At 44.1% G+C, this 16,434-nt stretch overlaps 1 protein-coding gene across 3 annotated transcripts in view; it reads left to right on the top strand.

The window, feature by feature from the left end:
* Positions 1-16,434, top strand: part of kcnab1a (potassium voltage-gated channel subfamily A regulatory beta subunit 1a) — a 40,420-nt gene that overhangs the window by 2,945 nt on the left and 21,041 nt on the right. The window contains exon 1 of one of the 3 annotated variants that reach the window (XM_052078289.1): positions 1,757-2,434. The exons of 1 other annotated variant lie outside the window; for it this stretch is intronic. In XM_052078289.1, the coding sequence (XP_051934249.1) occupies positions 2,160-2,434 (275 nt within the window). In that variant the 5' untranslated portion in view covers positions 1,757-2,159. Of the gene's footprint in view, positions 1-1,756; positions 2,435-12,531; positions 13,016-16,434 lie in introns of those variants that run through there. One more of the 3 variants, XM_052078290.1, reaches the window with a different exon arrangement.

Genomic DNA, 16,434 nt, shown 5'->3' with positions numbered 1-16,434 from the left:
CGCTTTATAAGATATTGAAAAAAAATAATGATAATTTTTCATCTTCTGTTTCTAACGGCTCCGTTCTTCATTGCGAAAAATGATACTGTGTATAGAGTTGCGCACGATTGTAGTGGGAGTGAGTGCGTGTGGAGGCGGTGGGGCGCCGAATAAAAGCTTAATTAGTCTCATGAAACATGAAGCTGATGTAGAAATGCTTGAGGACACACTTGTACGATTCAGCTCCATTTGATTGCACAACAAGGCAAATTATTTGAAAATCAAAGCACTGTATTCTGCTCCATTTTTTTTTTGTTGAAGTGAATTTGGATTTGGAGAATGTGTAGCTAGTAGCTTAAAATATTGTACGATCAAAGGGCATTGGGCTGTTTTTGTGACCGGCATGTTTGCCCAAATTTGAGCCGAGACGGGCTAGCACCAGGATCTAGCTGGTGATTTTGCCGACAAGTGTTTGCCCGTTGAGATGTGAGAGGGAGGGCTGTGCCGTTGTGAGAGTGGTCGCAGCTGAATTCAACCCACCTCCCACCATAGCTGTGCCACCCTGCTATGCAAAGTTCATACACGCAACAAAAAGAGTGTGCCTCCAATTTAGGAGCCTTTCATTCACATACATCAACTTTACATTCAATTCATGACCTTATTTCCATTCCAAAAATACATACAAGACAAATAGATATCACAATGTCAGAAAAGTACCAATTTTCCCCCACAGCACCACCTTCTGGGGCTCTGTCCCACTTACTCCGAGCACAAAATCACCACAGGTACACTCGTGTCTATTATTACAACGGTAAACACAGTCACGTTGCATAAGCTCAGCTGACATCGCTTCTGCCAAGCAGGATCAGTTTTTCCACTCTTCCTGCAGGACAATGGACACAGCTGCCCCTTTGTCGGTCTTGAGCATTCACGGCAGTGTGTTGTGCAAGATTTGAAATCAATCCAACAGTTCAACATGCAGTACTTGGCAAAGTATGGTTTCGAATCTGACATTTGGGATTTCACCTTTGACGTGTTGATGTGTTTGACAAGAGTGCCACTCGCACGTCTGAAATCAAATCTCAGATGCAAGAATGACACTTGACGTGATTTCATTGTTTGGTCCCAACGGGAGCTCAAAGGTGTGAGACTTTATGTTGTGAATGCGCGTGTTTGTGTGTGAGAAAGACGGTGAGAGAGAGTACAAATCGAGCAAAGTGGAGGCTTCCCCCGTGATATTTTGTGGTTCACTTCATTACAAAAACATTGCCCGCAGACAGTGTGCAAATGTGCAGAACATGCTGTTGGCTGTGAGTGTGCTTGAACGTGTACGTGTGTTGTAGTTTGTTTAGAAAGTGACTGAAAAAGAGGAAGAGAAATGGCGGTCTTTGCTACCAAAAAAAAAAGAAAAAGAAGAAAATGTGTAAATAAGAACACAATCGAGATTGACACATTTCAAACGGGGGAAGCTGAAAGTGCTGGATGAGAGTCAATGGAGGAGATCGGGAGTAAGTGACGGAGAGGGAATACTGGGACACAAAAGAGGGATGATGGAGGAAGCGAGGGTGGGGGGTAGGGGGGGACGATAAGAGGAAGTGGGGGTGAGAAGGAGTAAAAGGATGGAGAGATGAAAAGCAGCAAACTCAACAGAGAGAGGGCGAGAATAAAAAAAGAGAAGGAGGGAGGGTGTGGAAAAAAAAAATGTCCCAGATTCCCAGATCGTTTAATAGGGAGCAAAACCAAAGTGTGTTACTCATGCAGGCTGGCTGTGCAGGGGGCAAAGTTACAGTGTGTGTGTGTGCGCATGTGTGTGTGTGTTGGGTGTGAAAGAGAGCGCAGAGAGATAGAGTGCATGTGTGTGTTGCTCACTTCATCTGCATGTGCACACAGAACATATGTGACAGCCCTCTTGCAAGAGCACACGAAGCATTTTCAGAATGGACTTCTTCCACTTCAACTGGAATTTTTGGCATTTCTTCCGTTGATTTTTTTTTTTTTTTTTTAAACAAGAGGATTCACCTATGTGGGAATTCATCCAGGGACAAATCACTCACTTTGCTTGGAGCTCGACTCACATGCCCACCACCGTGTGGGCGGCGGGCCTACCTGGATTATCCCGAGCGTTCCTGTTCGTGGGACCCGCTCACAGCAAACTTGGCTGAGAGACCGAATCAAGCGAGATGTATCTGTACAAAGCAACATGCCCGGATATCCCCAACCCCAAGCAGAAGGCGTCCAGGAGGCAGAGCTCGGTCCAGACCCAGAGCCTCGCTCAGGGGAGGCTGGCGGGTCAGACGTGTGCGGTATCGGGCCCCCGAGCACGAGTGCCTCTCATGCTGTGGTGCGCCAACAAACCGCACGACGCCAGAGACCTCAAACAGTTGGAGGAGTTTCTTAACTTCCACACGCTGTCGCTGCACGACTCCATCAAGAGCCAGACCGGCATGGTGTACAGGTAACCCGGCGTGGGTGTGAGTGCGCGGGTGTGTGCATGCAGAACTCCTAAACGGCTCCTTCCAAAACTTATTCCACCTCCCAGTTGCAAAAGATGGTTGCTGCCTGCAAATGAATAAATTGCTTCTCCCTCCGTGGTTGCGCTTGTTATTGATTATAGTAGTTGACATTGTTGTGTATTGACAAGGCAATCTGCAATGTGAATAATAAGTTTTAGTCAGTGAGGAGAGGGCACGGGGGGGGGGGTCGGCACAATTGCTGCTGTAGTGGTTTGGCACATCCTCCTCACAGTTCTGTAATTTGGGGTTTGAATTCCGACTGGCGCTTTCCCGTACGCTGTTTGCATGTTCTGACTGTGCTCCATAAATGTGTCGGTGAGTGTGAAGTGAGTCGGATGGGACAGACGTGGGGTCACCTGTAATCCTAATGGGGATAAGCACTGTAGAGAATTAATGGCGGGATGGAGCAGTCTTCCACTCAACCAATCTATAGTCCCATAAGCCTATTTTTAAATGGCGTGCTTGATTACGCAATGACCACAGCGCCACAAGAACGATTGATTGATCGTCGTATAAAACCCAGATTAGTAAATGAATCTTACCAATACCGAAAAAAAAAATAAGAACACAGCAATCAAGATTGAAAAACAAAAACAGCTTCAATATGACCACTTGGACAAAATAATATTAAATCCAAATAATAGTCTTTGACAAAATCTGCATCGAACCAAATGAGCTAATTACCGAATTAGCTAATTAATTGATAAAAACAGGATTACGCGACCATGTTATACTGTTATTTATTTATTTTTTTGGCTGGATAAAAACATATCAACACTTAACTCATTCATTACCAGCCAATTCTGGACCAGGTCTGAAAAGACGTTTAAAAACGTCTTTGGGAGTGAATGAGTTAAAGATCATTTCATTGATCAACACACTACGGAGAATGAAGAGCAGGACTAATCGCACCCAGACGATAATGTCACGTGGCATGAATTTGAACAAGAATCTAGACATTGGGGCATAAGGGATCAAAGATTCATTTATGAATGTGACTTTAGATAAGATAAGATAAGAAAACCTTTATTAGTCTCACAATGGAGAAATTACCAGAAATTTAGGACATCTCAAATCAAGCCCAATGAAAGCAACTTCTTATTAAATCCAATCCCCCCACCCCGCCACCCTCCCCCCATGAAGCAAACAATCTATGCGAGGTTTATAGCCTTGTCCACAAGCTTCATGTTAGTCCCGCCAATTGTTGCTACGTACATTCTTCAGACATATTTGACCAACTATCAATGAGGGCAAAAATAACATGACCTTATCAGAGTCGACGGTTGTGTTGGTGCAGAAGAAAGACCGCAAAGCCCTCCATCATAGAGGCGGGCGTGCTGTTGGGGGGTGGGCGGGGGTGTGTGTGGAGGGGGGGGCTGACAAGCTGTATCCCTTTTGGGTCGACCTGGCTTTAAAAGCTCATATGGCCGTGCGCTGCTAGCACTTCGCCCTGGGATATTGGCATATCTGCGTTCAAGTGTGTGTGTCAGTGTGTGTCAGTGTGTGTGTGTGTTGGAAAGTTTGTGTTCATTTCATTTGTCGCAATGTATGTACAGCAATATAAAAAAGCAGCTGGATGCCCCAGAGGCTTGTTTGTTATTGTGTTAATTCACATAAACGTTAAAGAACCACAGACATGGATGTTCCATAGGCTTGTTGTTTTTTTTTTTAATTTGTTTTTTTTTAATGTGCATGTAACATTCACGTTATGTAGCATCTTGGAGTCACAAAAAATTGTGTTCATCACACAGTGTGAACGTGTACATTCACCCAAAGTGGAGCTTGGATTGACTCCAGTTTATCTACAACCTTCATCAGGACAAGCGCTACAGATGTCGACTCTTTTGACTCAAGGAACATTTATTCCTTCCAGCCATTTTATGACTTGATGAAAGGGTGCACATTTATTCACAGTTTTTCAAGTAGCTTTTAACCGGACAGTTTGTTCAATTCACTTCATACATATATATCATACATCCATTAATGCTAAGGTACCAAGCAGTAACTAGCTAGTAGCCCAGCAACATAGCACATAGTGTGTCTCAGAAAAAAAAAAACTGGAGCATACGGAGCTAAATGAAGGGTACCACTGCATTCAGTGTGAAATGATGATCTAGGAAATATTTATGTCATTCTTGTCTTTTTTTTTTTTGATGCAGACCAGTGTTACTTTATTTAAAGTCCCACTCAGCATTCAGGCTTACTCTGTGTCACTGTAAAATTACACACCAAAAAGGGATGTGAATTAATTAAACAGCCGCATAAAGATAGTACATCCGCTTTTAACCAAAACGCTAATAGATGCTTAAATTAATGCCCGCAGCTTAACTTTAATCACACATGCCCAAATTAAAGTGGACAGCAATTCAATCAAGTTGCTGACGTGGCTTGATCGCATGCACGTGATATTATTGGAAAAGTTAGTTAGGCCGGTGACATTGAGGGGATCTTTAGACTTCCAGGGTCTACTGGATGACATTAGAAAGCATATGTCGCATGTACAGTTTGCACGGATGTGTGTGTGTGTGTGTGTGTGTGTGTGGTGACAGTCTGGATGTTTGACAGTCCATCAGATTAAATGAACTGTGCTGACAGACCAGAGTGTGAAGGTGACAGTCTTAGTGTCATTACAGTTTGTCTGTCTGTTACTTTTCTTTCTTTCTGAATATTTTTTTGGGGAGAAATCAACCCTGGGTTGTGGAGGGAAAAACCCCTCAATTAATAAAATATGCAATTTAATAACACTTAAAAATTACAGCTCCATCCATCCATCCATCCATTTTCTGATCCGCTTTATCCTCACAAGCGCCGCGGGGGGTACTGGAGCCTATCCCAGCTGTCTTCGGGCAATAGGCTGGGGACACCCTGAACCGGTTGCCAGCCAATCGCAGAGAAGCTCTTTTCACATGCCGTGACCAGGATTCAAATCATGACTGCTGGGTACTAATGATTACGATCACGACTGAAACTGTAACCGATGTTCAGTGGTACCTTGGAAGTTGGACCACAATTGGTTGCAGTTCGATTAGGTTGACTTTCGAAACTAAATCGAAAGACGTCTAATTTTGCACAGTTTGATCCAGAGTCCACGTGCCATCTTTTAAGTCACAATTTAGCATCATACGAAAATTGTAAATTGTCTGTACCGCTTGCCCTCATCGACCCCGGTCTCTGGCGAGCTAGAACCGATCCCATCAGACTGTGTTGTCGTTGAGACTTCGGCATGTGTGACAACTCCATTTTTTTTTTGTTTTTTTTTGTGTGAGTTCATGGATCAAATGGTTAAAATAGATTCGCATCATCTCAAATCCTTTTACAGTATATTGTTCCTATTGTTTGCTCGGTCATCAAAATTCTTACACTGCCGGTTTCCAAATGTATTGCCACAATAACTCGGTGTCGGGTTATCTCTATTCCAAACATCTCATAGCTGAAGTATCATAAGTAAAATGTGAGTGTCGGGTAGTTGATCCAAGAAGATCTTCTGAAATATTTGGCTCTCGAACAGCATTGTGTCAAATGACTTTTGACGGCAAGAAAGCGAGCACCTGGTGGGGGGAAAATCTCCTTCGTGTTTTATGGTATCTTGTGCTTCATTATGTTCCTAATCTCTTCTTTACGACGACCAAGAGGGGGCTAGATTCAGTTTACCATGGTATGTCTGATCGCTTGTCGTTATTTGGATGAGCTGGAATCTGGCCCACACGATGGTGGGAGTAAGAGGCTGGGTACTGTATACATCCTGGACTCGTAGACAAAACAAAACAAAAGGCGCATTTACGTTTAGTGTAAGAGATAATTGCGAATTACTGAAGGGCTAGAACAGTGCTTCGTAACCTGGGGTTCGATGAATCGGTCTCAGGTGTTTCGCGAAGCCTCTTGCATGGAGGTTAAGACTCAACATGTCAATTAGTTATGACACACCCGCGTGCCCATTTTGTGCACAATTAAAACACGTCTACTTTTTATACTAATTGTGTTTGAATTGGCTTTTTTTAATGTCTTGAATGTGTAAAAGAAATCATACATATAAAAAGTTCTCTAATGAAGGGTTTGGTGAATGTGCATAAGAACCGGTTGGGTTCGGTACCTCAAACAAAGTTAAGAACTACTGGGCTAGAAGCTTTCGGAGGTTCCCTGAGGATAAAATCCTGCTCCCCTTTATCGCCTTGAGCAAGGAAGACATTGTGGCTTGGTAAAAGTGTGCACACACACACACTTTGCTTGACTGAAACATTACAAGTCATGTTCAAGGTGACACCGTATGCTGCAGATTTTTGGCAAATACCACCCGCGGTTTCCTGCCAATAAGTGGACACGAGATCAATATGATAAGGGCAAATGTCTCATTTTGAGTGATAAAGCAAAACGCACGTGATGCCATTAAGATTCTCAGAAGGCGCAAACGGAGGAGACGGCGTATGCGGGGGTGTGCTCAGTAGGGGTGCTGCTCACATGACATTTGAAAAACCTGAGCGAGTATTGCTGCAGACTCAAACGGCTGCTTGGCGCGGGACTCGCCGTTAGAGGGAGCCGCGGCCTTAGTGGACACGCGAGCTTTGATGCCTTTTGATGCCTGAGCCTTTGCACGTGTGCATGAGCAAATGAGTGTGTCGTGTGAAGAGATCCAACGGTCGCACCTTGTGGACATTTTCACTTTCTATGATTCATTTTAGAGGTGGATCTAAAATGAACACTGCGACAAATACAAGCCCTGACGCCCGTAGATCCTCCATCTTTATTCTCACAGGCATCTTCTTGTATAGGATATTGCCTAAGCACTGCTTTGTCAGTGCTCCTTATTGATTGCCAGTCATCAAATGTCAACTCATGATGATGCATCCGTTCGGTCCTCTGTCTGCCTGAGGGTGGGGGGGGGGGGGGGGGGGGAGAGGAATGGTTTGAAAGTGAACTATTTAAAGTGTGGCAGGTGTGCTCTGCTGGATTGTGACCCACTGTGGATTGAAAGATCTTTTAGGTCAAAAGAAGGAATTGCAATATCCGTTCAAACTCCTACAGAAAAGAAAAAGGCGGTTACCTCCTTTTTATTTTTTGCCACTGAACACATTTGTGCTCCCTGGAGCTGGCCTGGCTATTTTCCTAAAATAATTTGTTTTTGAGTCGTTTTGATCAGGCAGCTTTCTCCATGTTTCTTTATCCTTCCGCTGTGGACTTTCCATTCATTATTCGGGGGAGGGGGATTGGATTGCGTTGTTCTGTGTTATGTTCTTATAACTTGTAAACAAACAGTGTTTTCCCTTCAGATCTATTTGGAGAAAAGAGGGAAGGCCTGTATACGATCTGGACAAACCTCCTTTATATGCAGTTTACTACATTATCGTGTACATTATACAGCAGCATTCTGCACTTTGCTAACTTTGGTGCAGCAATGCAGCGTAGATGCAGCAGTCCGGGGCTGCTCCCCGCAATCTTCAAAAAGCAAAATAAAATGTCGGCAAACGACAGATAACTTGAGACTGCTTTTCAAGATGCTTCCTGGTTATTTTTGACACATGTATAAAATGGGTTTCCCAACCGAGTAGAGCAAATTTTTCATTCTGCTGTATTTCAACTTTTTTTAATTTTTAATACTTCAGAACAATACTTTATACGATAAAGTATTTCAAATACAACATTTTTCACAATAGTGCGACACATTTTTAGTTTTCTGTGATAGGTATCCAGTCAGGGTGAATGAGGCACCAACCACTGAACCGTCCAATCAATGTTGAACATTTCTAAATGAATGATCGACATAAACATACCACAGAGCCCCAGACATGACATAGCAAATTACAAAAAAAAAAAAAAATATTTGTGCTCATGCTGTTACTATTATGTACTCACAAGTAACTTCTTTGTGGGCATGAACTTGTACTTTCTATTACATCCTTTGCACAAAATTGTTATAAAGTGCACATGAGGTAGTTGTTCGTGCACACGAAATAGCCGCCGCTCCTTGTGGGTCAAACAAACTGCTACTGTGCACGCGCACACACACACACACACACACACATACACACACTTCCATACAGTTTCCATAGCAATACGATTACCGAGATGATCCTTTTTTTTGTGCTTGTTGCCACTCTTCAGTGTCAAGTGTCCAGGTCTGAAGACTCTTAAGCTGCGGCGTGGGAGTTTGTTCTCATTAGGCTAACGGTCCAAGATAAGAACGTCAGGGATTGAGTCACAAATGATACAAGTTTAGATATCACCGAAAATTTGTGCTTTGAAAATGTGTATTGATTGAAATCCACAAGGAGAACTTCATGTATGAGAAATTCATGTATGAGACGTGTAGGAATGCAGAGCACAAGTATGCATTTCCATTGAAGAAAATTTACACCTAGTACGCCACAGCCTATAAAGCCAAAGCCAGACTTTTTGCATTTTGCACAAGCTAATAATATGAATACACTAATTTATAAAAAGACACCAGTAGATTAAAAATTGTCATAAGTCCTGTAAATTGTTCATACATGTATGCCAAAGTTGGCCTTGAAAGTCGAAATGTGGCAACTCCCAAATAAAAGATGATTCGATCCATTTCTTGATGTATATTTTTTTTAAAGTGGGATGATTCAATTTGGTTTGATTCGATCCACTCGCGTGTTTTATTAGATTAGATTCGAGAAGTTCTGTTTAGAATCAGTGGGGTTTAATATTAAAGGTTAATGTCAATACCGAGTACAGGATACATTTGGGGCGGGAGGATTTTTCTGAACGTAACACAGGCAATTGGTCACTGAAGATTAAAAAAACTTCAATTTCATGCTGAGGAGTACATTTTTTCCCCTCCTTTGGCTTTTTTTTTCATCTTTCTTTTCACTCAAGAGAGTTGAATACAGCACCTGCACTTTATTTTAATTGCCTTGCTTTTTCCACCTCTTGTATTTATGAACTTCTCAATTTGCGGGCGTCTATACGAAATGAGCCACGGTTATAGTCTATTACAGCCAATTACGCAGCTCACTGAAGGGTCACTGTACAATTTACAATCATTCGCTGGCTCACTGTGCTCTGCCTGACTAACGTGCTGAGTTGGTAGATGAAGCAGGAAATGAACGATGCTCACTACCGACTCATGGCCGTAATATGCTAATAGCTTTGGCATCCACGCCACGCGGCGTCTATGCCGTCATGCTTCATGGATACATATGATCCGTGAGGAAACCCGCGCCTGGAGTATTGTGTGACGTCAGCAAGCATGTGTAAGGATGCATGCCCCACAAATATCGGTAATAGAGGATTGCAGATGGGATAAAATCATAAGCAAAGAAGGGTAAACATTGACAACAAGAGTCTTTGCCATATTCGTAGGTTTAAATGCTGATGGATTTTAATGAGGCAATTTCTTTGTCGAGGTGCCTTTGAGCAACTGCCCGTCTGCTTGGCAATGTCACAACAGCTGCCTCAATCTGACATCTCGACTCGGTGGTTAAATACATTCATCTTCCGAGCCGCTTGATCCTCACTAGGGTCGCGGAGGGTGCTGGAGCCTATCCCAGCTGTCTTCGGGCAGTAGGCGGGGGACACCCTGAATCGGTTGCCAGCCAATCGCAGGGCACACAGAAACGAACAACCATTCGCACCCGCACTCACACCTAGGGACAATTTAGAGTGTTCAATCAGCCTGCCACGCATGTTTTTTGGAATGTGGGAGGAAACCGGAGCACCCGGAGAAAACCCACGCAGGGCCGGGGAGAACATGCAAACTCCACACGGGGAGGCCGGAGCTGGAATCGAACCCGGTACCTCTGCACTGTGAAGCCGACGTGCCAACCACTGGGCTACCGGGCCGCCTGGTTAAATACATTTCCCTGGAGAATAAAATCATGATTTTATTTGCCCGAAATAAAATCATGTGGATCCAGGATTAGACCGCATGATTTTAGTTGGTGCGACCACTTGACAAAATAAAATGGAGGAAATTCAACCACAAAATCTTTTGACGGTGCTTTGCCCTAGAATTGCGTTGGGCACGAAAATATAGTCCGTGGAGTTAAAACCCAACACTTCGAGATTTGGCATACAAAGAATCTTGGGATGTTGGGGCCATGAATCGGAAGCGCTAAATTATATTTAATCGACTGGAAAAGGGCATTGGAATAGTGACAGCCTTGATTCTGCGTGTTGAACAGTCGAACAATTCAAATGCAGCTTCGAAAGGAAGCAACACTTGAAAACGTATACATTTTAGTTCTAAATGCTTTTCACTTGAAACATTACAGCTGTGTCCACTCTGAATGCCAACACCCCCCCCCCCACCCCCCACACCCATCCAGCTGCCACAACCGCTTCAATCCGTAGCACATTATGAGAACAGTTCAGCCCTTTGGGCAGTTGACAGTCGGCCGACGGCCCGATGTTGCCTTTTCTACTTGTGTCATAAAACCTGGAAAGAAGCCCGAGACGAAGGCAAAATACACGTCAGAGGGGATGTGGAACGCTAATCCGACAGCTAACTGGTTGTTAGCAACGTGACTCCTTTATTGAATTTGAAATGAGGTATTCTTACCATGATGTCCATCATGTCACCACGATAGCTCGTACTTTATAACAGTCATGATCACTTTTTAACCAATGGACAGAGATCGTATTTGGTATGACTGCTTGGGTTGAACCAGAAGCTGCTTCAGTGGCAATAATTTAGTGGATGATTTCTGTCGCTAAAAATAAGCATCTTTTTGGTTGATATGTACGCCAATGTGGAATAGTTCCCAGTTATTCGTGTCATTGGGCAGTGGCATTATACTGACGTGTGTGTGTGTCACGTGTGCCAGTTTTGCAGTGTTATTAACCACCCTGACCTCAATGTGTTGCTGTTTTGCTTTGTTAGCGATGTGCGGAGATGTATTCCACACAGTCCGGCGCTGTAAGCCGCTACGCATCCACGCACGACTCAGCGCTTTTCAGTTTCTCATTTCTGGGGAGAGGAGAGCATAATTGAAGTGGGCGAGAGAATAAAGCATGTCCGGGTTCGGTGGAATGTATGTGCAGTACTGAATTACTGATTTATTTTCCAGCAAAATGGTCCAGTGGTTAGCACGACGGCTTCACAGTGCAGAGGTACCGGGTTCGATTCCAGCTCCGGCCTCCCTGTGTGGAGTTTGCATGTTCTCCCCGGGCCTGCGTGGGTTTTCTCCGGGTGCTCCGGTTTCCTCCCACGTTCCAAAAACATGCCTGGCAGGCTGACTGAACACTTGAAATTGTCCCTCGCTGTGAGTGTGAGCGCGGATAGTCGTTTGCCTCTGTGTGCCCTGCGATTGGCTGGCAACCTGTTCAGGGTCTCAGCCCAAGATGGCTCGGATAGACTCCAGCAGCACCCGCCGCGACCCTTGTGAGTAAAAAGCGGATCGGAAAATGAATAAATGAATGAATATTTTCAAGCAAGGGATTTGCTCCACAGGCTCGTGCCCACATTGCTATTTGTTGTTGGAAAACATTCAGAAAAGAGAGCAAGGACAGGCAGCAAAGAAAAATGAAATGAAATGTATGTTGCTTTGTGGGGCTCCAATGAACCAAAAAAAAAATAAAATGTGGGTAATTGTTCAAAAGCTGCGAGACAGTTGAGCAAAGTCCCCTCGTGAGTGAGACAGGTGCAGAGGGAGCTAAAGAGACGAGAGAGAGAGAGGAGTGGGAGGTGTGCGCTGTAACCAGATCCTCTTGTGTGCTGTCGACTGGAGCCGCTGAGCTAAAACAACTCGAAGTGGACGCAGGCTCAGGTTGTAGAGACAGCGGCAAAGTGACCAAGCCAACAGTGAGCCCCCCTTTTGAAGATCTTAAGTGAGGAACCAGAACAAAAAAAAGGGAGTCGGAAAAGTGCTGATGGCACCTATGCGGGACCGCAGCGTGACTCCCCCCCACCGCCTCCCCACCCCCATCTTGTTCCCTTGCTTCTACTCTGACCCTCTCCACTCCACTCCACCCTCTCCCTCCTCCACTCTCGCGCATCACTCGCTCTCCATCGTGAGCGCGGCATCTTTCCCTCTCGCTCTCTCCCTCTCTCTTGCTTCCCTCCAACGCCTCTTGATTGTCATTCTGCAGCTGGACGCGGGCATGTGAGGCATCACACCGGCAAAGAGAAAGTCCGGCGAGGGGATAACTCACCGATTGTCAGTAAAAAAAAAAAAAGAGCAAAAAGCGTCATATTGCTTCATAGAGCATCGCGATGCACATGGAGCCGCGGCAAACGAAGAATCCGTCTGGCTCCTGCAAAACTTGAACCTCAACATACAGACTTTTTTTTCCCAAAAGAAGACTCAGCGATCGAGCCTGACGTCAACCGTTCGTGCTTTTCGAAGCTCAGTCATGCAGGTGTCCATCGCCTGCACGGACCACAACCTGAAGAGGGGCAATGGGGACCACGGCAAGCAGAGCGCCAGCAGCCCCAGTGTGGTCAACCAAGCTAGGGCCAAGTTCCGCACGGTGGCCATCATCGCTCGCAGCTTTGGCTCCTTCACTCCGCGACACATCTCGCTCAAGGAGTCCACGGGGAAACACACGGGAATGAAGTACAGGTGTGTCCGTTGGGTGAATTGACTTTTACTTCAATACTTTGTCTTGTTCGCTTGCCGTTTTGGGTGGGTGTGGGGGGGGGATTTCTTCTGAAATTCACTTTCACAGAAAAGTTGGTAGCACTTGTAATGAGGTGAGCATTCATTTAGAGATGATCTTCATTGGTTCGGGACCGGCCAAATTGCGCTCTCGCCACACTCGGAGCAGTACATCGATTCTGTCTGTCTGATGGAAAAAAAAAACATTTTTACTCTGCAAAAGACAGACTTGTTGTGTTAAGTGTCGACTGTCGGATCGATCCAACGAACTAAGAGAAGGCAAAGCGGTAGTGATAAGTATGGGCTCACTATTTGGCAAGGTGGCTAGTTGTTCTTAGCTCCAAACTGTTTATTATCTGTGTTAATAAAATGCTCTTGGCCGGTAAACCTTTTTTATTTATTTCCCTTTTAATCTCACATTTGTAGGACACAACATCGGAAGCAATTGTGTGTTTATTTTCGGAAAGCGTCGGACGATAATTTGTGGTATCTGTGATATGTGGAAGAGCTGGAGAAGTCAATAATCGATGGTCACACCTTGCTGCGGGACGGCAAGTTACTCATGCGCCAACAACGTAATCAATTGTTCGGTTTGGTTATGGGCCTGGTCTCTACATGATATTTTCAGATGGGACATTGATTTTTTTAAGGAAGCAAACCTGACAAGGTCTATGAATAGATGCATCGGATTTGATACCTGACGGTTGTTGTGAGCAAGCTACTTTTTTTTCCTCTTTCCTTCTGTCTGTTGGCCTCTTTTCGACTTGCCTCGCCAACACTCTAATGTTTCGCCGGCTTTCAAGGGCCATGAATGGGAATAGGCTCTTCTGCTTCTCTCCCACGCATCAAAAACACACACCTCCGTGCCTTTTGCTGCGGTTTGATGACACAGATCTGCAGTGTGGGCAGAACGTCTGAATCCGATTTGACCTCTGCCAACTTGCGTGTTTGACTTTTGAGGTCTCAAGATGAGAATCCTGTGTGGCGTGCCGATATAATCTTAACCTGAACAGGTGTGTGTATTGGGAGGGGTGGCTGACAGATTGCAGGTGGAAAGTGATGGTTGGTTGATGGGTTGAAGGTTGATGGTGCCATAGCAAGGCACTTAATGAGATTGCTGTCTGTCCGTTAACCTAAATAAATTGTTTTTTTTGACATTTTAAAGAATAACACATTTTCAGAGAAAAATGCAGCTGGGTGTCGGGTAACAAGATTTTTGTTTGTTGGTCGGCTTGATTTTGTGTGACTTACCTCTGGGCCATGTAGGCCATGTTGTTCAAACATCCCCTTTGCTATTTTAATGCTATTTCAAGGATTTCTGTTGAATAATATATCTTCAGAGTCGTTCTCCACTTTCTGCTATGACCAAAAGCCTGTTTTTAGGGGCAGTCAGCTGACAAGACTTCACGTGGGATAAGTGCCCCCTGCTATTACCAGAGTGCACAACAATTGTATTTAACTCTATCAGTACCAACCAATTCTGGACCAAGTCTGAAAAGACGTTTAAAAACGTCTTTGGGAGTGAATGAGTTAAGTGGGATTTGAGATATTCGTATCGGTATATTATGAGCATGGTCACAAAACAGATATAAAACCGATCTCAATGCACCACTGTATAGATCCATCCATCCATCCATCCATCCATCCATCCATCCATCCATGATTTGAGGCTCACAGGGGCCACTGGTCATGCTACACAAGAAGGCTGGAGCCGGAATCGAACTGGTCTTTTCACACAGTAGCTACATGGCACCTGTCAGTTCTTTATTGCTCTCAGTTTCAGTATTATATCAAAAAGTAGACTCAGATATAAAACAAAACGGCAAAAGGCATCTGAAGGTGCATTCACCTAAGGTCCGTATATAATTGTACACAGTCAAATTAGTTGTCACAGTCCCTCTCACCCCACCATGTGTACATGTGTTCATTTTGATGTCGACACTTAATGACACTTCCTCTTCCGAGATATTTGCACTGCATAGTAATCAAAGAGGCCACATTGCTGATGCATGTAAATGAGTTAGTGCTGGATATCATTAGCGGTGCATTCTGGGAGCAGCGAAAAGTTTTATGACACAACCTCCTGAACGTTTTCGACTTTGGTGTCGCAAGAAATGTAATATTGAAGAAAGGTAAAATGTGTGTGTGTGGGGGGGGCACATTTCTTAATGTGTGCTTCACATTACCTTACAACTAACCAACGCGCTCTTCTAGTTGCCATGGAAATCATATCCTTGACTCTTGTTTTTCGATCATTCACGTTAGAACAAATGTGAACAGCACCTCTTTGCACACCAAGAAACAAATTGTCCGTACTGAAGATATTACCGGTACATGAAAATGGTTTAGTGAGCTAAATAGATGAGAGTGTTAGTTTGTAAGGACCATGAGGCATTCCGATGGTTTTACGCAATTGTGAATCACCCAGAAAAAGTGTTCACCAGTCCGGCGATCGCTCAGTATGCTGAAGTTTGCTTTGGACAGTTAAAAGCCGACAAAAGCAAATGTCCGTGGATCCGTTTTTTTACAAAACGGCAGATGAAAAACACTTCTGAGAGAGAACGCGGACTAAAGAGGGCAAAAAAAAAAATTGAGGATGCAGCAAAAATTTAAATGACCATCATTTTTATTCTTTACTCTTCGTTTTTTGCATGATGCACAACTCTCATTTATTGCGCAATAATCTATTTGTAACATTTGTTATATATTTTGATGCATTTATATGCTTTAGGAAACATTTTGGTCTGACTTTGGCATGGGCTTGGAACGAATTAGGGCGTTTACATAGAAAACGCGTTTCTACTTACAAACTTTTCTACTTCTTCCAGAACCGATTAATTTCCTAAGTAGAGCCACCACTGTATTCCTTAAACGACAAGCACCGTAAGCTTTCCTTGATAAACCACATTCATGCCATTCATGTTCTCATGTGGGGCGGTTTCACGGGACTTCTTTGTGGAGTCTGCTCTAATCCTCGTCAATGTGGGAAAGAAAATGAGAGACATCAGAGAGTGGCGTTTTTGTGGTGTCGTAATGTAACGTGACGCCAGTTCACTTTGATCTTCTGGCAAATATATAATCCTGAAGGAAGGAGACAGCGTGCATGCCAACCTTGGATCTATTTCAGTCCACCTTCTTCTTCTTGTCTTGATCATTCTTCGCGGGGTTGTCAATGTGATGCAGAATTAAAGAGAATTAGGTGTTTGAGATGAAGAGATACGAACCTGCAAATTTAAGCTGCACCGCATGCACATGCACACGTGCAAGTCAAGTGAAATGAAACATGCCCCTGTTGGAAATTGCTCTCATCGTCTAAAAATGAAGACAAACACATTTACAAATGTGCACACACAGTCACTCTAACATGCTGACATCTCTTTCTT

Source organism: Hippocampus zosterae, chromosome 10 (genome assembly GCF_025434085.1).
Source record: "Hippocampus zosterae strain Florida chromosome 10, ASM2543408v3, whole genome shotgun sequence".
Lineage (NCBI taxonomy): Eukaryota > Metazoa > Chordata > Actinopteri > Syngnathiformes > Syngnathidae > Hippocampus > Hippocampus zosterae.
The sequence above is the reverse complement of the archived record's forward strand: the minus strand, read 5'-3'. Positions and strand labels throughout refer to the sequence as shown.